The 24,034-nt window shown below is 38.3% G+C and overlaps 1 protein-coding gene across 1 annotated transcript in view; it reads left to right on the top strand.

Moving 5' to 3' along the window:
- PTPN13 (protein tyrosine phosphatase, non-receptor type 13) overlaps positions 1,585–24,034 on the top strand; it is a 165,256-nt gene continuing 142,806 nt past the window's right edge. Inside the window, 2 exon segments of the mRNA XM_013979051.2 lie at positions 1,585–1,704; positions 21,780–21,958. Coding sequence (XP_013834505.2) covers positions 1,590–1,704; positions 21,780–21,958 — 294 coding nt within the window. The 5' untranslated portion in view covers positions 1,585–1,589.

The raw sequence follows: 24,034 nt of genomic DNA, 5'->3' as shown, positions 1-24,034 counted from the left end.
TTTGCTACAGAGTAGTTCTCACAAATCACATTGGTATCTGGTTGCTAATAGTATCATCTGTTGAAACTTCCGATTTAATATAGTGTTTTACTTAGAAGATTACTCAGATATCTTTTACAAGGGACTGAAGCTTCTATTTTTTCCCTTTAATAACTGTGCTATTACTAAATAAAGTACATGAGAAACCTAGAGAGCTGGAGTGGGGAAGGGACTAAATAAATAATCCCTTGCAACAAATGAAACAAAAACTTTTTTGGTTTTTTCAAGACAATGTCTTAATCTTCCCTTTTAACTACCGCATTGTGCATTTAAGTAGACACCCCACAAGCAGACTCGAGGATAAAGTGCTGTAGTAAACTTTGAAAAGGAAAGTAACTGGACAAAGCTGGCCTCATTTGTAAAGCTATAGGTTTTTTTTTTTTTTTTTTTTTCCCCAGTCTGGGTTAAAGTGTCATAAACGTAAATCAAATAAAATATTAGCTTTTCTTGTTAGCTGAGTAAACAGATGTTTTTATAGGATAATTTAAAAATTAATCAAGTATATTACAGAAAATGAGTATTTAACTTACTAGCTTATTCCCTCTAGTTTCTTTTCCAAACCTGTCTGCTTTTTCCTATCAATAGATACACAGTTTGCTTAAATTGGTTTGGTTAGAGTAGAAATCTTAGGGATCACTACAAAAAGCAATTTTCTTTTCAAGGAGCATCAGTTTAGGAAAATTTGTGTAGGAGGATTTTGACTAGCTGCATTTCCTTTTTCCAGAGTGAAAATAGGATTATTGCGCCCCATAGAAAATCTTAAATGTTGTCAGTGGATCACCTCCTTAATTCCAAATGCCTTTGAAAAAATTGACCCTACAAAAATGGTAATTTTCTTATTAATTCAACTTCTCTATAGAATCTTAGATTAGAAAGCATGTTTATAGGCATAAGTTCTCCCTTGTCATGGCCACTTGAAAATGACAGTAGTAGTAGTAGTATTACTCCCGTGTCACAGCTAGGAAACTGAAGTTTAGAGGTGGCATGACTTTCCCAGGGGCAAATGGTAAGTTGGCAGCAAAGCTGGGTCTAGAAATTTAAGTTCATTCAGTGCAGGATTTATGGTTATAGCATATATATTAGAAATGCAGTAATCAGTTCGTAAATGGAAAACTGTGTTCCATCTTATCCCCAGCTTCTGCCACCGTGGCTGTAGGGTCTCCTCTCCATCTGCTGTTTTTACCTGGGACGAATGGAATGAAACCTGGACCCTCAGAATTAATCTGGGCTTTGATTTAATTACCGGAACCTTGGTGCCTCTGGTACCCCGAGGTCTCTGTCTTCTCCCGTGAAGTAGTCACCACCTCTGCTCTCTGGTTCTGTCTCTGAGCTTGACCCTGCTGGACCAGGGCAGGTGGTGGTTTTGAGACTCTTCCTCCAGCTCCTTTACACGCTGACTGTAAGCTGTAGGACTGCTTATATCACAATCGAAGGTCGTATGAGAACTTAGTGGACAGGACCTCATGGTCTTGCCCCTGATGTAGAACTTTCACTGCTGCAAGTGTAGTAAAGTGACTGGAGACCATCTGTTCCCTTTGTTCTTAGGTAATATGCACGTGTCACTAGCCGAGGCCCTGGAAGTTCGGGGTGGACCACTGCAGGAGGAGGAAATATGGGCTGTATTAAATCAAAGTGCCGAAAGTCTCCAAGAATTATTCAGAAAAGGTAAGTCTTTTTTTGAAGTAGAGGGTAGCTGGAAAGCAGATAGGGTGGCAAATGATAGGAAAGAATGCTTTCTTTTCTCTCTTTAGGGCTGAAAAAGCAGCTCTTGCATTGGAACATCTATATGCCTGATACTGTGCTAAGCAGCACTAAAAGTTTAATGGTGACCAAAAGTAAAAATATTCCTGTCTCTCTGAAACTTTCAGTCCAGTGTGGAAAATAGCTATTTATAAAATATTTATATCAACAACTGTAAAAATGCAATCATAGGAGTTCCCATTGTGGCTCAGCAGGTTAGGAACCCTACTCATATCCATGAGGATGTGGGTTCGATCCCTGGCCTTGCTCAGTGGGTTAAGGATCTGGCGTTGAGTAGGCCAGCAGCTGCAATTTGACCCCTGGCCTGGGAGCTTCTATATGCTCCACATGCAGCCCCTTAAAAAAAAAATCACGACAAGGACTCTCAGGGAGGGGAACCAGCTGACTCTGTGAGAACCCAGAGTAGGAGGATGTAACCTGGTCGAGAGGAAGAAGCGGAAGGCTTTCTTCTGTGTCAGCCCTGAGCCATGACCTGACAGAAGAGGAGACGTTAACCAGGTGAAAGGGCGGGAAAGGTTCCTGGCAGAGAGAAGAGTATGTGCCTCCCGGGGTAAGGTAGACCGAGTAACAAGTTCGATGCCTCTCTGTGGAGGCAGATGGTTGTTTGGCATTTTGGAGCTGGAAAAGTTAGGAAGTTTTAAAATCGATAGCTCTCCTAAAGAGCATGCCAACAGAATGTTTAAAAAACCTATATTCTAAATGTCAAAAGTGACATCCCTTTCGATTTTACAGATGATAAAGGAAAATAATAAGGGAAAATTATGAACAAAGTTCTTGGAAAAAATTCAACAATTTACATAAAATGGACACTTTAGAACAGTCAAACTACCAAAGCTCTTTCGAGAAAAAGTGGACAATCTAAATTGCCCTATTATATTCATTAGGATAATTGAACATGTGTTTTAAATATCCCACAAAGACCATTTCAGTCCCATATTGCTTCACTAGAGAATTCTAAAAATTTAGGGAAGGTATAATAGCAATACTATTATTAAACACTTAAAGAAAATTAAAGAGGAGGAAAGACTTCCCAACTCATTCTATGAAGCCAAAATTACTATAATATCAAAACCAGACAAAGACACTAGAGAAAGTGAAACCATAAACCAGTATACCTTATGAACATAGATGCAAAAGTGTTCGTTTGGAGTTTTTTTAAGATGTAAAAATTCCTAACAAAATTTTAACAAATTTGTGTCCAACAGTATATAAAAATGTTAATACATCATGATCAAGTAAATCCCCCAAATACAAGATTGGTTAAAATTCAGAAATCCACCAGTGTAGTTCACCACATTTATACACTAGAGAAAAAAACCACACATTCATTTCAGGAGGCAGAAAATAAGTTTGATTCCTTAAAAATTCTGGAAGAGGGCACAGGAGACAATAATTGTGACCCTGAGTTAGGCAAGGATTTCTTAGATACGATATCCAGTGCATAATTCATAAAAGAAACAACAATGAAGTGGTCTTGATCACAGTTTACAGCACCTACTACTCTTAATACATTATTAAGCGAATGAAAGAAGTCACCGCTGGGAGAAGGTATTTGCAAATCATGTAACTGATAAAAGTCTTGTATCCAAAATAGGTAAAGAATTCTCAAAACTCAGTAGTAAGAAACAGTCCCCCAAAATGGGCAAAAGATACACAGATTTTGGGTTTCAAATAAGGCCATGAAATTAGTAGTCTTCAGGGAAATACAAAAGTCTCAACATCATTAGTTATCAGAAAGATGCAAATTAAAACCACAAAGAGATAATACTGCACATCCATTAGAAAGTTTAAAATTTAAAAGATGAACTATACCAAGAGTTGGCAAGGGACTGGAGGCAACTGGAGCTTTCATACACTTCATTCTAGTGGGAAAGTAGAATGATACAGTTTTGCATTTTGGAAACTGCTCAGTAGTTCCTTAAGAAATTAAATACAGGAGTTCCCATTGTGGTGCAGCAGAAACAAATCCGACTAGGAACCATGAGGTTGCGGGTTTGATCCCTGGCCTTGCTTAATGGGTTAAGGATCTGGCGTTGCCATGAGCTGTGGTGTAGATCACAGATGTGGCTCAGATCCTGCATTGCTGTGCCTGTGGCATAGGCTGGCAGCTGTAGCTCTGATTTGACCCCTAGCCTCGGAACCTCCACATGCTGCGGGTGGGGCCCTAAAAAAAATATATATGTATATATATATAAATAAAATGAAAGGACCTTTTCAAAAAAAAAGAAATTAAATACATACCTTCCTTATACACTGCTAGATACTTACCCTAAGTAAATGAAAGCGTATATCCATACAAAGACTTGTACCTAAATGTTCATAGCAGCTTTATTTGCATTGCCAAAAGCTGGAAATAAATATCTATCAATAGGTGAATGGATAAACAAATTATAGTACATCCATACAATAAAACAGTCCATAGCAGTAAAAGGAAGTGAAGTGTTGATACCTGCAGCAACATGGAATAATTTCAGAATAATTATGCTCAGTGAAGAAATTGGACCAAGAAAGAGACATTCTGTATGACACTAATCTAAAATGAAAGAGATACAAATGATCTTAATAAAACAGATCAGTGGTTGCTTGGGGATGGGAGGTACAAGAAAGGCTAGAAAGCAAGGATTACAGAAGTGCATGAGCAAACCTTGGGAGTGATGGATGTATTTTGTTGATTGTGGTAATAGTTTCCCAAATATATTCATATGTCAGAGTTTCAAATTGTGCTCTTACTATGTGCAGTTATTGTGGATCAAATACACCTAATAAAGCTCTTTTAAAAAATGTATCACATGTTTCTAATTGTTTAGTTTTTAATTTTAGAGCATGACCTTTTTCCTTCTTAATTGGAAGCTCTGTGTTTTAAAGGAAATGTTTTTCTTTTCTTTCTTTTTTTTTTGTTTCCTTTTCTTTTTTAGGGCTGCTCCCACAGCATATGGAGGTTCCCAGGCTAGGGGTTGAAGTGGAGCTGAAGATACTGGCCTACACCACAGCCACAGCAACATGGGATCTGAGCCACATCTGCGACCTACACCACAGCTCACAGCAGTTCTGGATCCCTGACCCACTGAGCCCACTGAGGGAGGTCAGGGATCAAACCCATATCCTCATGGATACTAGTTGGATTTGTTTCCACTGCGCCACAACAGGAACTCCCGGAAATGTTTCTCAGTCAAATGCTAAATCTGAGTTTCTTGGGCCAGAGGTTCTTTTTTTTCTTTATTTATCAAACAGCAGAATTAGATTCCCCACCTTTAAAAATATCATCTAACCTAATAATTGAATCATCTAGTAAGTATATTTAAATTAGTATATTGATCTTAATATATTAAAATGATTAGAGATACAGAAAAAGAGAAAAGATCAAAACACTGGAAAATCCCTTCTCCTTCAGATTCTTTTCCCACATCACAGAATACCGGTGGAGTTCTCTGTGCTATACCACGGCCCCGTTGGCCAATCATTAAAAGTTTTTTTGTAAAAGGCAGTGTTATAGGCTGTATTCTGTTCTCCCAAAAGTCATATGCTTAAGTCCTAACTCCCAGTACCCTGGAATATGATTGGATTTGATCGGGTCTTTCAAGAGGTAATTAAGTTAAAATGAGGCTATTATTAGAGTTGGCCCTGATTCAGGCCCTGTCCTTACATGAAGAGGAAATAAGAACACACACGGGGGGGGGGGGGCACGGGGGCGGGGGGACCATGTCAAGACACAGGGAGAAGATAGCCATCTCTCTACAAGGCAAGGAGAAAGGCCCTAGAAGAAACCAGCCCTGCTGGCATCTTGCTCTTGGACTGCTGACTCCAGAATTGTGAGAAAATTAATTTCTGTTGTTCAAGTGCCTGGTCTGTGATATTTGTAAGGCAGCCTTAGCAAATTAATACAGAAAGCATGAAAAAAAATTAATCAAAACATCTAGAAATAAAATACATAGTAACTATGTTTATATCCACAATGGCGGTTTTTTGGTTTTTTGCTTTTTAGGGTCTCAGATGCAGCATATGGTAGTTCCCAGGCTAGGGATCAAATTAGAGCTATAGCTGCCAGCCTACACCGCAGCCACATTAAGGCAGGATCTGAGCCCGTCTGTGACCTACACCACAGCTCACGGCAACGCCAGATCCATGACCCGCTGAGTGAGGACAGGGATTGAACCTGCATCCTCAGTTAGATTTGTTTCCACTGCATCAAAACAGGAACTCCGCACAGTGGTGATTTTAAACAACAGATTATATAGATTTTCAAAGAGAAATGAATGAACTGGACACTAGTGCTGAGATCACCTGAGTAATAAAAATGTAAGGGAGGCGTTCCCTCTGGTGGCTCAGCAGGTTAAGAACCCAGTTAGTGTCCATGAGGATGCAGGTTTGATCCCCAGCCTCCCTCAGCAGGTTAAGGATCCAGAATTGCTGTGAGCTGTGGTGTAGGTCGAAGACACGCAGCTCAGATCTGGCATGGCTGTGGCTGTGGCATGGGCTGGTAGCTGCAGCTCTGATAAAATAAAAAATATAAGGGAGTTCAGATTCATGGAGAATTGAATGAGAGGGTCCAAAATACCTCTGATAGGAGTTCCTGAAGGAAAACTAGAGAGAAAAGGGAAGCAGAACAATTAATGAAATATAGAGAGTTTTTGAGAATTGATGAAATACCCAGATCCTCGTATTCTAAAAGCTTAAGTCACAATCAAAATTAAAAATACAGGAGTTCCTGTCGTGGCTCAGTCATAATGAACCCAACTAGTAGCCATGAGGACTCGGGTTCAATCCCTGGCCCCGCTCAGTGGGCTAAAGATCTGGTGTTGCCATGAACTGTGGCATGGGCTGGCAGCTGCCGCTCTGATTCGACCCCCTAGCCTGGAAACCTCCTTGTGCTGCAGGTGCAGTCCTAAAGCCAAATAAAATAAATTAAAAAAAAATATATATATATTCACACTTAGACTCATGAACTTAGAAGTACATAATAAATGGAAGATTTTTAAAGCAATCAGAAAAAGAAAAATGGATTACTTACAAAGAGAAAACAATTAAGCTAATAGCAGACCTCTTTTTTTTTTTTTTTTTTTTTTTTGCTTTTTATGGCCATACCTGAGGCATGCGGAAGTTCCCAGGCTAGGGGTCAAATTGGAGCTGCAGCTGCTGGCCTACACCACAGCCACAGCAACTCAGGATCTGAGCTGTGTCTGTGACCTACACCACGGCAACCCCAGATCCTTAACCTCCTGAGCGAGACCAGGGATCAAACCCACATCCTCATGGACACTAGTCAGGTTCATCACCCACTGAACCACAACACAACAAGAACTCCTAATAGCAGACTTCTTAACAGCAACAGTGGAATCAGAGTTTGATAGAATATCAACTTAAAACTGTTAGGAGAATATTTCATAATTATTTTTAAAATAAAATAATTACTAAAGGCTATAGTTCCACCTAGAACAATACTATCTAATGGAAATACAATTTACATAATATATATAGTTTGAAAGAGTAATCACAAAGCAAAGAAGAGAAAATATAAAACTTCTAATGTAGAACTAAGAGCAAGTAGCTCAGTGCATGAAAAAGGAGACAGAGCACTCAGCTTCAAATTGACTTCCTGGTTGGTTGGGTTTTTTAAGCCTTTATAAGAAATATAGAAAATTTTTGTGGATTAAAAGCTTTTGAGTAAATCTTTGTGTAGTCTATAGCTTTTAAAAGATCAAATCCTAACTAGTTTCTTTGTTAACATTCCTAATTATTTACAATCATAATTTTCTAGATGAACAGGGTGTATTAGTAAGTCTTTGACATGCTCCATCTTGCCATGCCTTCCTAAGGCCAGAATTAACAGGTCCTTCAAGTTAAATGTGTTTGAACCAGATAAAATTACCCCATATGTTCCCTGGAAACAAACCATAAAACGAAACTAATGTAATAGGTAAAAATGAATTCTTGGAGTTCCCGTCGTGGTTCAGCAGTTACGAACCAACTAGTATCCATGAGGATGCGGGTTGGATCCTTGGCCCCACTCAGTGGGTTAAGGATCTGGTGTTGCCATGAGCTGTGGTGTAGGTACAGCTTGGATCCGCCATGGCTGTGGCTGTGGTATAAGCCAGAAGCTGCAGCTCTGATTAGACCCCTACCCTGGGAACTTACATATGCCTTGGGTAAGGCCCTCAAAAGACAAAAAAAAAAAAAAAAAAAGAAAAAAAAAAGCTTAAAACAAATAAAGTGGGTGGTTTAATATATATATGGAGCATTGTTAAACCACCCCTCCCCCACAACTATTGTCAATATAATTCATTTTGATTTGAAGTTGTTTTGTCTCTAGATGTGACACACAAGCCATTTGATTAAAGAGTTACATTTAGAAGGGTAAGTTGCCACAGGTCATGCTCTCTAGCCCCGTTTTTGCTGACATGTTATTTCACTATATTTGTTTTAATTTAGTACTGGGATTTTAAAAAGGCATAATGTATAGAGTAAAGAGCATTATTCTTAACTGTGCTGCCTGGTAAATTTTATACATGTGCGCACTCACATAACCACTGCCCCATCATTTCTAGCACCCAGGAACGCTCCCCTCCTGCTTCCTCCTAATCAGGAGTAATCATTATATGACATAGCACATAGAAAAGTTTTTAAACAACCTGATTTTAAACATCGTATAAATAGGATCATACAATGTGAACGCTTTTTGTGTCTGACTTGTTTTACTAAACATCGTGAGAGTTTTCCACATTAAGTAACTAAGCTTTTTAAAGAAAACATTTTGTAATTACTTGTCAAATTTCTTTTCTCAAATACGGAAATTAGAAGAGGGCTTTATGCTTTATGTTATTTAGTAACAGTTTAGGTTTTCTTTCTTGGAATAATGTGTATCAGTCATGGTTGACATTTTTACAAGAAATATTTCTTAGTATTTCTTTTTGAAGAGTAGAATAGTTTACAGTTCAAGTAAGCCTCTCCACCTCCCCCCATGCCTCCCTTCACCCCGTTTTCTATTTGAGAGTGAAAATTTCTTTAAAGTGTAAATAGGAGGGTGATAATGTGAAAAGCAGCAGAGAATAATAGCATTAGTGAGCACAGAAATACTTCTTTACAAGCAGGTACAGATCATGGTTATATGTGGAATCAAGTCACTGTAGATAAAGTCAGTTCCCCTCTGGAACGATATGAACTTCCTTTCTCTTCATTAACCTTTCCATCAAAAATGAGAGAAATGACAGCTGGCTTTGATATTACTTGATTTTTCTGTCTTCGTATAAATTCTGGATCCTTCACAGTAAAGAGAACTTGCTGAGTTTGTTTGTTTGTTCTTGGACTGCCCGGGCTTAGGGCGTTCCTGGACCAGGGATCAGATCTGAGCCACACTTGGGACCCACCCACAGCCAGGGCAATGCCCGATCCTTAACCTGCTGTGCTGGGCCAGGGATGGAACTTGCTTCCTGGAGTTGCAGAGACACCGCTGTTCCCATTGTGCCACAGTGGGAACTCCATTGCTTATTTTTCAAACATTTTCTTTTCTCCTGGCTTTATGCAGATAGCAAGGGTGGAAGGTGGTCTCCTTTAACCTGAAACTTTGGGGTTTTTTGGGGGGAACCCCCACTTTATAAAGAGCCTTTACCATAAAACTTATTTCTGTTGCTAATTACCTCAGTTATAGTTTATTTTGTGTGGCAGTTGTGTGACCTGAAGTTGTTAGGTGACAACAGAAATGCCAGTGGTTTAAGAAGCTTAGCATTTTGTTCCAGGATTGCTTAGACAAAATTGTTAAACTGGCAATAAAATAAAGTTTTTAAGTTTTTATCATTCAAGATTAACATTTTTACAGCTGCTTGAATAGAATAGTCAAGCAAAAGAATGATTTGTATATTTTGAGAAAGAAACCAGCTTCAGAGAAATTTGTCTATTAGATAATCAGCAGCCAAAAATATTATAGACCTAAGAAATAGCTTTGCTCTCAAAGTTCAGACCCTCTTTAGGGAAATACCAATTGGTCTTAATCCCAGGATCTTTTCTGCCTCCCAGTTGTATGCTTTGTGTCCCATTCACCTATCAGATGGGGTAGATGAGATCACAGGTGCTCACCCCCAGGCTCGAAGAAGAGGTACAATGATACTGGATTTGAGGAAGTGGCGCGAAAGAATTGACATGCATCACAAGTTCATTGTAGTTTGCTTTAGTTTGGAAACAAGATTTAAAAAAGCCAAATAAAGATGGTTTTATTAGTTTGATAAGACCATTTATTTCTCAGGGCACAGTGGCATCCTCAGTTTGGTGCCATTTATTCTTCCTTATAAATAGAGAAGAGCTATTTAGGTCTCACTTCTAGTCTAAAATTATTTCTGATTGTCATTTTGCATTTAATACAAATGGACTTTGTTATAATTTGGATAAAATAGTTACTGTAACACTTTCTGGCTTGTCATATCTCTTATAAAATGTTTCATTTGTGGCTTTTTACAGTGAAGAAATTTTTTTTCTTTTACAGCTACACCCACAGCATATGGAAAGTTCCCAGACCAGGGATTGAATCCAAGCTTCAGCTGCAACCTGCGCTGCAGCTGTAGCAACATTGGAGCCTTTAACCCACTGAGCCGGGCCAGGGGTCAAACCCTGGCCTCAGCAGTGACCTGAGTTGCTGCAATCAGTGGCTTCACATACGGTGCCACAGGAGCAAACGCCATTTAAAAATTTTTTTAAGCATTAGAGAAGGCTATGAAGTCATACACACTTCATCTCATAACACCCTTCGATTCAGTTAATTGCCGTAGAAATAAGCATGTGTAAGGTCAAGATCCAGCTTACCTGAGCTGTGATACCGTTGAGCCGCTAATAAGGGCATTGTTCTTATTTATGTGTCCAGTAGATTGGTTCCCATCTGAATCCCCTGGAAGCTTTTAGAAAGTACTGTGTAGAATCCTGTGCCCTGTCTCCAGAATTTACACGAAGCCCCTCTGAGTTAGGGGACAGGAGGGCTCTGGGCTTTGCTCATTACCCCTAAGCCCTCAAAGTCAGATACTTTGAAATAGCTTTGCCTCAGTATTCAGATTAACAAAGCCGACATTTCCTTTGAATCATACCTGAAAATGTAAATACAAACAATAAGAAGATGGGAGAAGAAAATGAAGACCCAGAGTATCGGCTCAATGAATAATTCTTTGTGGGAGTTCCCTTCGTGGCTTAGTGGTTAATGAATCCAACTGGGAACCCTGAGGTTATGGGTTCGATCCCTGACCTCGCTCAGTGGGTCAGGGATCTGGTGTCGCCATGAGCTGTCGTGTAGGTCACGGACAAGGCTCAGATCCCGCGTTGCTGTGGCTGTGGTGGAGGCTGGCAGTTGTAGCTCCAATTAGACCCCTAGCCTGGGAACCTCCATGTGCCAAGGGTGCGGCTCCAGAGAAGACAAAAAAAAAAAAAAAATCCTTGTGTTTGAAAGTTGAAAGAAAAAACTTGTTCTTCATAACAGAGATTCAAAATCACCCTTTTTTGTCACCAGCAAAATATAAATTGATAAATTATTGTCATAAAGCAGGACAGAAGGACACCCTTTGCAAGATGCGGACCAATGGTTGAGGGAATCGTAAAAAAAAAAAAAAATTCATTTTTTTCAAGTATTACAATTACGTTATTGTAGTGGTGGTGTACCTGATCTTTTGGAAATTCGTAGTTGCTAATCTTAAACAAACCACTTAAATCCTTTAAGGAATGTGTGGAAACAGAGTTGCAAGAGCATTTTGTTTGGTATTTTGGCATGTAACTTTTGGAGGTGCAGTTTTTATTGATGACGATAAAGAAGGTTGGTATTGGGAAAGGTGAACACCAAAGAAAAGTCAGGAGGAACTTAATATTTAAAGGAACAAGTGGATAGTTTCTTCAGAATATGGTAAGAATTCAAGGAGGTTTGCTGAAAAGGAGGGCACATTCTTAGACACCTGTTGCCCTCTGTCAACACTGGCCAGCCCTTTTAACCCTTTTGCTTTTAATAGTCATAACCAATTTAATTTTACTAATATAGATTACGTATGTAAATCACATTTCTTAAACTCAGATCTCATGAGCATTTTGTTACCAAGATGCATGGTTTGGAATTACCTCAAAAGTCTTGCAAGTACATAACAAAACAAAATTACTAAAAACCTAACTGATAAGTAGCCATACATGATTCCAGTGGTCGTGGTTCGGGTAGGCAGCTTGCATGTGTTTATGTTTTTAAAAAAAGAAAAAGAATGTGTGTGTGTGTTTGCGTCAGTAAATGTCATCAGTAAGAGATAAAAATATCTTTTCTCTCCTGTTCTAGTGAAGAGAAGCTCATATATATCAATTTGGAGTGGCAAGTTTGCATAATTTTGTGTTATCAGAATGCTGTAAACTCCATGACATAAAAATTTCTAAAATTCTATCCTGATACTGAGGTTGATATGTATACATTCAAATATATTTCTTCTTCCTCTAATAATTCATGGTATACCTAAAGATAATGATTAAAGTAAAGCCAATTTCACATGTTAGTTACTCAATAAATATAGACTCCCTTGATTGTAAAATTTTCTTTTTTTTTTTTGGGTTGTAAAACTTTCAACTAATTTTTCTAAATTTGGGGTCTATGCTAACTAGAAATTCCATGCAATAAATAGAACACTTACAGAAGGTATATTCCCAAATTATTTAAAGAAAAAATTCGTGTTTTAGGATATTCTGTACTTTGAGTCATCTATATTTCTGATATAACTTTTTGGTTAAGAACTGCCCCCCCAATTCCAAAACATCTAAAATAGAGCAATTTGAGAAGTTGATCTATTATTCTGAAACAGTACTTGTTATATGTGTTATGTTCCTTGTCTTCCATTGGGAGGAAAAAAAAAAACTAAATAGGTGATGAAGATGAACTTAAGTAGAGACTTTTCTTAGATGTGTTTTTTACGTGTATTTTCCGAGAAAAAGTTTTATTAGATAATAGTAGCTACTACTTTTGTATTGTACTTACTGTGTGCCAGAAGCAGTTCTAAGTGCTTTTTTTCCCATTAATCCTCAGAACAACCTTATGTATTCAGATGAGAAGACTGAGGCACAGAGATGCTAAGAAACATAAGATTGCAATATACTCTCCAAATGTCAAACCTAGGGTCTGAGCCCGGGGGTTCTGGCTTCAGTTTGTACCCCTACCTTATACCTTGCTGCTCTCTTAATTAGATGAAATTACATACGACATTAATGAAGACAGATAGTGAAAGGAATGACGTGAGGCTGACACCTTGTCTGGTATCATTGCAGATCCCCTGGGTGAGTTTAGAGATTTGGATGCTTAGCCAAGTCTGAGATCTACCACATCAGAATATAGGTTCTTGGGGACCAGAGACTTGCAGGAGTTTATTAAACACTGTTGAATGATTGGCTGCATCGAGAAAATTTACATGATGTAAAATGTCTTTAAAGAGACTTTATCACTCTCAGTTTATATTATACAGATGTCTTAATTCCAGTTATACACAAGTTTATCTTTAAAAGGGGATTGCTATTTGCTCATACTAAAAAAACTGACGTTTTAGAAATTAGTAACAAAATTTATGAGGAAATAATAAATATTTAATTGGGAATCAATTTGGAGCATAGACTATAATTTCCAGAGGATCTTGGAGTTTATCACAAAGCTTTACTCTCAAGAAAATGTTAAAATATAGGGGAAATAGTCTAAACCATATTTTTTTTTCTGTCTGTGCATTGTTATACCAGGTGATTGATTTAACATTGTGTGTGTGTGTGTGTGTGTGTTTTGGCCACAGCGTGCAGCAGCTTAGTGTGGGATCTCAGTTCCCAGGCCAGGGATTGAACCCAGGTTGCTGTGGTGAAAGACCAAGATGGAACTCTTTTTTTTTTTCTTTTTTTTTTTTAATGCACATAGGGACTGAATTTTTGAGAGAATCTTGTGTTATAGAATGACTTGATCAGATCCTTCAGAAATTGAAACAGTGGCCTCGGCGTAGATTTTTGCCAGGCGCTGTGATAGCACATCTGTGTGAGGAAGTAGGCAAAGGGGCTTTTGGGGTCACAGTGGTTTCACTGTTGTTCTTAGTCTTTGGATGATTTCCTGATACTTTATTTAGGTAGTTTTGCCTTATACTGTTACCCAGTTAAGATCATTTCTTTAATGTTTATACCATAACTGGAAGGCCAAAAGATGAAACGAAGACAATCTAAAGGCAATGATGAAATCCCTCGGGGTGCAGGGGAATGTGTAGGTGTGGGTCTTAGTCTAAGGGAACACTGGAAAGAAGCTCTAAGATGTTTCTCTACAGATCAAGTTTCTGCTTATTTCTGACTTTGCCTGTAACTGCTGGAAATTTTGATGAAGCTGCTTTTTTCTGTGTAATGTTGGTAAAAGGCTATAAATAGAATCATTTGATTACTGGAATCAGTTCAGTTCACATCAGATTTATTCTTTCACAATGAGAGCATTCTTTTTTTTTCACCTTGATGAATTTTATTACATTTACGGTTGTATAACGATCATCAGAACCCAATATTAGCATTCCTAAGGCCAGTCATCACACAGCTAGAACGTTACGGGACACCAAATTACAAGTTTCTGGAATTCCATTTTTAAACAGTAATGTTAGCATTCTTTGGAGGATTTTGAATACGTTTGCTTTGAATTCCTTCCATTTAGTTAGGCAAGGAGGGTGAATTAGACTGATTCTAGCCATGACTCTAAATTTCCTCACTTGAAGGTTTGCATAACCCTTTGCAGTTAGTGAAAAGTATATTTTGTGGTTTGTTTTCTAAATAATGTAGTGCTTAAATGTCATTGTGTGTGTTTCAGGAATTTGACAGCAGTGTAGTTTGTTGTCACAGCTGCTTTAGTTTTATTCAAGACATTTAAAAATCAAATTTGAAAACAACAAAAATATATATGTATGTGTATGGTTTTTCATTTTTGTCTTTTTAGGGCAGCACCCATGGCATATGGAGTTTCCAGGCTAGGGGTCGAATGGGAGCTGTAGCTGCTGGCCTACACCACAGCCACAGCAATGCGAGATCTGAGCCACATTTTCAGCCTACACAACAGCTCACGGCAACGCCGGATCCTTAACCCACTGAGCGAGGCCAGGAATCGAACCTGCATACTCATGGATACTAGTCAGGTTCGTAAACCCCTGAGCCATGACGGAACTACTGTGTGTGTGTTTTTTAACAAGCAAAAATATGACCCATCCTGGTAACTCAGTTTCTCACTGCTCTCTCCCATTCCTCTGCTCCAAATTCTTGCTGTTCCTTGTACAAACTCAGTCATTTCCTGATTGCATACCTTTGCTTTGGCTGTTTCTTGTCTTTGGAATCTCCCCCTTAACCATGGTTACATCTTACCCATCTTAAAGGGCCACATATTGACAGAAGAAATTAATTTTCTCTTCATTGTAACTGAAATAGTTTTGCTTTCCTCTAAATCTGTTTATAGTCTCCTTTTTCTCTCTTAGATAATCTTATTTATTTATTTATTTATTTATTGGCTATGCCAACAGTATGTGGAAGTTCCTGGACCAAGGATCAAACCCTAGCTACATCAGTAATGCCAGCCACAGCAGTGACAGTGTTGAATCCTTAACTGCTAGGCCACCAGGGAACTCCTCTCTTAGATACCTTCTACTTTCGGTCTTGTATCCATTTGTGAATATAGTTTATCTCCCCAGTAGTACTATGGACTCTGAGCAAATGGCATAACTTTGAGATTATGTTTAAATATATATAGTGATAAAAATAATGGTGTATTTTAGATGTTCAGTAAAAAAACAAAATCCTTTTTTTTTCTTTTTTTCTTTTTTTGTCTTTTTGCCATTTCCTGGACCACTCCCGCAGCACATGGAGTTCCCAGGCTAGGGGTCCAATCAGAGCAGCAGCCACAGCCTACACCAGAGCCACAGCAACTCGGGATCCGAGCCTCGTCTGCAACCTACACCACAGCTCATGGCAACGCCGGATCGTTAACCCACTGAGCGAGGCCAGGATCGAACCTACAACCTCATGGTTCCTAGTCAGACTTGTCAACCACTGCGCCATGACGGAACACCAAAACAAACAAAATCCTATTGTGTAAAATTAAAGTTGAAAGTACAGTTCTTGCTGACCTTGGTTGTGGTGACAAGTGAACAGGCCTCTTAGTTTCAAAGTGAGAAGCAGTTATGGAGTACTCTTGCCTCCAGCAGTTTCTCTTCTGTTCTGCCCTGTCAAGGGAGGGGTAGGGTCACTCTGGGGAGGAGGAGGAGTGTGCAGCAAGGTCTTCTCAGGTCTGAGTGGATAGCAGCACCGAAAATGGCAGGACAGGACATACCGTTGAGACTTTTGGGTGGCACCATGCTTCTATGTTAGCTGTGATCCCTGATAATCTGTAAAGGCAAATGGTAGCAGGTATACCAGAAATCATAGTTTCGTCCCAGATAAGGCCTTCAGGGATTAGGCATGGAGTTAGAATCCCAGCCTCACAGCAAGAGAAAAGCAGAATGTTACCTACAAGGGAACCCCCATAAGATTATCAGCTGATTTCTCTACAGAAACACTACAGGCCAGAAGGGAATGGCAAGAGATATTTAAAGTGCTCAAAGGAAAAAATATGCAACCTAGAATACACTATCCAGCAAGAATATCATTTAAAATAGAAGGGGAAATAAAAATTTTTTCCAACAAACAAAAACTTAAAGCAATACAGCAACACAAAACCCAGGTTAAAGGAAATATTGAAAGGGCTTCTCTAAACCAAAAAGGAAGAAAGGGAAGAAAAAAGAAAAGAAAAAAAAAAAAAAGAAGAAGAGGAAGAACTAGACTGAGGAAACCGCAATCAGAGAGCAGTCACTCAAATAAGCCAGCATACAGATTTAATCATGAACATGCTTCAAACAAAATTAAAAAGAAAAAAATAAAAGAGTCATCAAAACCATAAAATGTGGGCAAGGGATGTTAGGAAGTAAATAACCCTTTTTGTTTGTTTGTATGTTTCTCTTCTTAATTTTAATATAGTAATGAAGTGTTTGAACTTACAGGACCATCAGGCTAAAATACACAATTATGGGAAGGGGTTAGCATACTTAAAAAACAGGGCAACCACAAGCCAAAACCAAATATTGCATTTGCAAAAAATGAAAAAAAAAATACACTCAAGCAGATAACAACAGGAGACCATCCAACCAAAAAAAAGAATGGAGAACCATAGAATCAACTGGAACACGAGGTTCAAAATGGCAATAAATAATCATCTATCAATTATCACCTTAAATGTCAATGGACTGAATGCCCCAATCAAAAGACACAGAGTGGCTGAGTGGATAAAAAGGCAAAAACCTTCAATATGCTGCCTACAATAAACTCACCTTAGGACAAAAGATACATATAGATTGAAAGTGAAAGGGTGGGGAAAAATATTTCACGCCAATAGACACGACAGAAAAGCAGGAGTCACAACGCTCATATCAGACAAAATAGACTTTAAAACAAAAGACATAAAGAAAGACAAAGAAGGACACTACTTAATGATTAAGGGATCCATCCAAGGAGAGGATGTTACTATCGTCAACATATATGTCCCAAATATAGGAGCACCCAGATACATACATTAAATATTAACAGACATAAAGGGAGATATTGATGAGAATACAGTCATAGTAGGAGACCTTAATACCCCCCTCACATCAATGGACAGATCCTCTAGACAGAAAACCAATAAAGCAACAGAGATCCTAAAGGAAACAATAGAAAAGTTAGACTTAATTGATATCTTCAGGACACTACATCGAAAAAAGTCAGAATACACATTCTTCTCAAATGCTCATGGAACATTCTCAAGAATCGACCACATATTGGGACACAAAGCTAATCTCAATAAATTTAGGAGCGTAGAAATTATCTCAAGTATCTTCTCTGACCACAATGCCATGAAATTAGAAACCAACCATGGGAAAAGGAAAGAGAAAAAACCTACTACATGGAGACTAAACAACATGCTACTAAAAAACCAATGGGTCAGTGAGGAAATCAAGAAGGAAATTAAAAACTACCTTGAAACAAATGATAATGAAGACACAACCTCTCAAAATCTATGGGATGCTGCGAAAGCAGTGCTCAGAGGGAAATTTATAGCAATACAGGCCTTTCTCAAAAAAGAAGAAAGATCCCAAATTGACAACTTAACCCTCCACCTAAATGAATTAGAAAAAGAAAAACAAAAAAGTCCTAAAGCCAGCAGAAGGAAGGAAATTATAAAGATCAAAGAAGAAATCAATAAAATAGAGACTCAAAAAACAATAGAGAAAATTAATAAAACCAAGAGCTGGTTCTTTGAAAAGGTGAACAAAATTGACAAACCCCTGGCCAGACTCACTAAAAAGAGAGAAAGAACCCAATAACCAAAATTATAAATGAAAAAGGAGAAATCACAACGGATACAGCAGAAATACAAAAAACCATAAGAGAATACTATGAACAACTGTATGACAACAAGTTTGACAATCTGGAAGAAATGGACAATTTTCTAGAATCTTACAGCCTGCCAAAACTGAATCAAGTAGAAACAGACTAACTGAACAGACCAATCACTGAAATGAAATTGAAGAGGTCATAAAATCACTCCCTACAAATAAAAGTCCAGGACCAGATGGCTTCACAGGTGAATTTTATCAAACATATAAAGAGGAATTGGTGCCCATCCTCCTTAAACTCGTTCAAAAGGTTGAAGAAGAAGGAATACTCCCAAAGACATTCTATGAGGCCACCATCACCCTCATTCCAAAACCAGACAGAGATACCACCAAAAAAGAAAACTATCGGCCAATATCATTGATGAATATAGATACAAAAATTCTCAACAAAATCTTAGCCAACCAAATCCAACAACATATCAAAAAAATTATACACCATGACCAGGTTGGGTTTATCCCAGGTTCACAAGGATGGTTCAACATACCAAATCAATCAGCATCATACACCACATTAACAAAAAAAAGTCAAAAATATCATAATGAGGATTCATCTCAATAGATGCAGAAAAAAGCATTTGACAAAGTCCAACATGCCATTCATGATCAAGACCCCTCGCCCAAAGTGGGGTATAGAGGGAACATTCCCTGAATATAATCCAGAAGCCCATTTATGATAAACCCACAGCAAATATAATCTCAATGGGGAAAAACTGAAAGCCTTCTCACTCAAATCTGGAACAAGACAGGGATGCCCACTCTCACCGCTGCTCTTCAACATAGTTTTGGAAGTCCTAGCCACAGCAATTAGACAAACAAAAGAAATAAAAGGCATCCATATAGGAAGAGAAGAGATCAAACTGTCGCTATATGCAGATGACATGATACTATACATAGAAAACCCTAAGGACTCCACCCCAAAACTACTTGAACTGATTAATAAATTCAGCAAAGTAGCAGGATATAAGATTAACATTCAGAAGTCAGTTGCATTTCTGTATACCAGCAATGAAACATTAGAAAAGGAATACAAAATACATACTTTTAAAATGCACCTCACAAAATCAAATACCTCGAATACACCTGACCAAGGAGGTAAAGGACCTATATGCCGAGAACTATAAAACTTTAATCAAAGAAATCAAAGAAGATGTAAAGAAATGGAAAGATATTCCATGTTCCTGGATTGGAAAAAATCAATATTGTAAAAATAGCTATCCTACCCAAAGCAATCTACAGATTCAATGCAATCCCTATCAAATTACCCATGACATTTTTCACAGAACTAGAACAAACAATCCAAACATTTATATGGAACGCAAAAGACCCAGAATCGCCAAAGCAATCCTGAGAAACAAACAAAGCAGGAGGCACAACTCTCCAGACTTCAAGAAATACTACAAAGCCACAGTCATCAAAACAGTGTGGTACTGGTATCAAAACAGACAGACAGACCAATGCACAGAATAGAGAACCCGGAAATAAACCCTGACACCTATGGTCAATTAATCTTTGACAAGGGAGGCAAGAACATAAAATGGGAAAAGAAAGTCTATTCAGCAAGCATTGCTGGGAAACCTGGACAGCTGCATGCAAAGCAATGAAACTAGAACACACCCTCACACCATGCACAAAATAAACTCCAAATGGCTGAAAGACTGAAATATACGACAGGACACCATCAAACTCCTAGAAGAAAACATAGGCAAAACACTCTCTGACATCAATATCATGAATATTTTCTCAGGTCAGTCTCCCAAAGCAATAGAAATGAGAGCAAAAATAAACCCATGGGACCTCATCAAACTGAAAAGCTTTTGCACAGCAAAGGAAACCCAAAAGAAAACAAAAAGACAACTTACAGAATGGGAGAAAATAGTTTCAATGATGCAACGGACAAGGGCTTAATCTCTAGAATATATAAACAACGTATACAACCCAACACCAAAAAAGCCAATCAATCAATGGAAAAATGGGCAAAAGACCTGAATAGACATTTCTCCAAAGAAGATATACAGATGCAGCAAACAAAAAAAAACATCTGATTATAAGAAAATGCAAATAAAACATAATACATCACAAAGAATGCATCATTAAAATACAATGGACTGAGAGGAACCTGCACTGGTAATGTCACTGTACAGACATGGAGAACATATATACCTAGAAATCATACATAGAATATGGCATCTATCCGACAAAATCTACTTAAAAAGACACTGAAGCATGCAGATAACAATAGCAGACATAAAAAAAATCACAAATGATAAAGATATATAATAAAAATAATATAAACAAAATAATCAGCCATCAAAAAGAATCATCATTGCAGCAACATGGATGAACTAGAGACTCCATCTGATGAAAAGAAAAGACAAATACCATATGAATCATTATAATGGAATCTAATATCCAGCACAAATGCACATCTTCAGGACTTGGAGAAGAGACTTGTGGCTGCCTGATGGGAGGGGGAGGGAGTGGGAGGGATCGGGAGCTTGGACTTATCAGCACAACTTAGAATAGATTTACAAGGAGATCCTGCTGATAGCATTGAGAACTATGTCTAGATACTCATGTTGCAACAGAAGAAAGGGTGGGGGAAAAAATGTAATTGTAATGTATACATGTAAGGATAACCTGACCTCCTCGCTGTACACTGGGAAAATAAAAAAATATATAAAAAAAAAAAAAAGAATCCCAGCCTCAGATACTTGAGAACTAGATATGGAAAGCCTAATTTAAAAAATAGCTAAAATAGTGAGGTGGCGATTGGCAGTGGCACGGGAAGGAAGTGGGAGAGGGAGCCTGCAGCACCATGCTTGTGTGGATGACCCAGAAAAGACTGGTGACCTGGAGTAAACCTCTGAGAAGGAGTGGTTGGTCTTGATGTTGGATGCCCAGGGCTCAGTCCTTGTCCTTGAGTTTTCTTTCTATCTAGTCTCACATTTTGGTCATCTCTCAGGCTAGGGGTTGAATCGAAGCTGCATCCCAGTCTAAACCACAGCCACAGCCACCACCAGAACCAAGCCATGTCTGCAGCCTACATGGCAACACCAGATCCTTGACCCATTGAGCGAGGCCAGGGATTGAACCCACATCTTCATGGGTATTGGTCATGTTTGCCACAATGGGAACTCCCAGGTTTCTCAGCCATAGTTTTCACCAAATCCTCAAAGGATTCCATGATCCCCAACCCTAAAAAAATGTAAGAACTGTTGATCCTTATTAGTATCTCTATATCATGTGGTGAAGTATTGGAACCAAGTTTAATTCTTATGACTGACAAGGAAAGCCCTCTACTTCTAGATCTACCGTCTCAGTTATGAAAGATAAGCCAAATCAAGACATTGTTAATAATGCTAGCAGTAGCAGGTGTATGAAACCCACTCTTTTTGTTGCAGCTTTTTTGGTGTAACTGCGTATTACCATATTTTGAATATGCTAGAGTATTCATTTAAGCGATCTCTAATTCCTCTGATTAGAATTTTAAGTAGCTGTCTTTCTTTTTTCCTTTTATTCTCTTTGGTTACAAACCAGTAAGCATAGCTGATCCTGCTGCCCTTGGCTTCATCATTTCTCCGTGGTCCCTGCTGCTGCTGCCATCTGGTAGCGTGTCATTTACAGATGAAAATATTTCCAACCAGGATCTTCGCGCATTCACGGCACCAGAGGTTCTTCAAAATCAGTCACTCACGTCTCTCTCTGACGTCGAAAAGGTAACATTAAGTCTTTTGGGGCTTGATTTTGTGTTTCATGTTGGTGGGGGTAAGAATAGTAGGCTACCCTACCTCAACCTTCTGGAGAAAAAAAAAAACCCACCATGAACTTAAAATGATCAGGTAATCATTTGTATGTGGAATCTAAAAAAACACAACAAACAAGTGAATTAACAAAAAAGCAGACTTAGAGATAGAGCAAACTAGTGGTTTCAGCGTGGAGGGGAAAGTGGGGAGGGGCATGCCAAGGGTAGAGGATCAAGAGGTACAAGATATTAGGTATCAGCTACAAGTATATTCTGCAACATGGGGAATAAAGCCAAACACTTACTTTATAATAACTGCATGCAGAATATAACCTGTAACAATTGTGAATCACTGTATTGTACAACTGTAACTTTACTATGATAAGCATCTATACTTCACTTTAAAAATTACGGACTTCCTGTTGTGGCGCCTCAGATCAGACTAGTATCCCTGAGGGTGAGGGTTTGATCCCTGGCCTCGCTCCGTGGGTCAGCGTTGCCGTGAGCGGTGGTGTAGGTCACAGATGCAGCTCAGATCCCTGAGTGGCTGTGGCCAGCAGCTACAACCTCGATTCGACCCCTAGCCTGGGAACTTCCATATGCCCCAAGTGCAGCCCTAAAAAAGCAAAAAAAAAAAAAAAAAAAAAAAAAAAAAAAAATTAATGAAAAAAGTTAAATAGATAAAATGATTGTATATTCCAAGTTCATATTTGTTTTAAGTATTCAAGTAATTTTAGAACCTTTTTGGATCTAAGAAAAAAGTGAACCATTATTAGTTCATATTTTAAATGTTTATTAAATGCCGACTGTGTATAGAACCCTGTGCCTATGAGGAAGATACAAAGTCACTAAAAAACTGAACTTGATCAATCTATATAGAACAATCTATAACATGAGGCAGATGGAAATAAATGCTACATAGAGGGATAAAATATTTGGGAAGTTTGAAGAAGAGCAGTTTTTAGTTTAGAGAATATCTCAGAGAAGGTCACATTTGCGTTGGGTTGTGAAGAGTGAGTAAAATTTAGAAAATTGAGAATAATGACATTTAGAATGGATACGCAGTGAGGCCCCAGGGAACTGTATCCAGCCTCTTGGCATAGCCTGTGATGGAAGATAATGTGAGGAAGGTCTGCATATGTGTGACTGGGTCACTTTGCTACACAGCCAAAATTGGCATAACATTGTAAACTGTAATAAAAATTTCAAAAGGGAAAGAAAATTGAAAATAGGTAATGGGCCTTCCACCTAGAGCTGTTGCGACGTGCACTGCTAAGAGGCAGCAAACTGTCCGCTGTCATCGGGGATGTTTGGTCAGATGGTTAGGCTGATACATTGGTTATCAGGCCTAACTAATGGTGAGGCCATGGTAAAGTGAGCTGAGAGGATGAAGAAGACTTTGAGGCCAAAACTTGAGACTTTGTTTTCAGGCATATTTTTAGGAGACCGATATGATGTGGTTTGTTAATTCAGAGGGCAAGTTTGATAAAAGTGGATAATGAGGTGAGATGCATAGGAATCTAATTGGGGCATTTTAATGATCTGGAGGAAAGAATAAAAATTGTGACAAAGCTGACAAAGCCTGACAATTAATTTGATGGAACAGTGAAGAAGGAACAGTCTGAGGACAAGAGAAGATCTAATTTCATTGTCTAGGCTAGGAAAACCATTTTTGTAACAAATACATACAGTGTCGCAAGCTGTGACAATTTAGATATGGAACTTTGGAGGATTCAGAATTGGCTATGACTAATATTTCCCAGAGTGTGAAAATTAACCTAATAATTTACTAACAGTAAAATTGTAAAAGTATAATAGTAAAAATGCTGAAAGTATGTTACAACTACAGATGTGATAAATTCATTTGAGTAATAAATTAAAAATAAAAAAATACTAAAAGTATGTGCATTTAAAATTCCGACATATAGTTGGCCCTTGAACAGCACCAGTTTGAACTGCAGAACCCACGTATCTGCACATGACGACACGATCCTCGGTTAGTGAATCTGCAGATACGGAGAACAAACGTCACTTTTCTGCAGATTTTCTA

Source organism: Sus scrofa, chromosome 8 (genome assembly GCF_000003025.6).
Source record: "Sus scrofa isolate TJ Tabasco breed Duroc chromosome 8, Sscrofa11.1, whole genome shotgun sequence".
Taxonomy (NCBI): domain Eukaryota; kingdom Metazoa; phylum Chordata; class Mammalia; order Artiodactyla; family Suidae; genus Sus; species Sus scrofa.
This window is presented reverse-complemented; position numbering and strand designations above follow the sequence as displayed.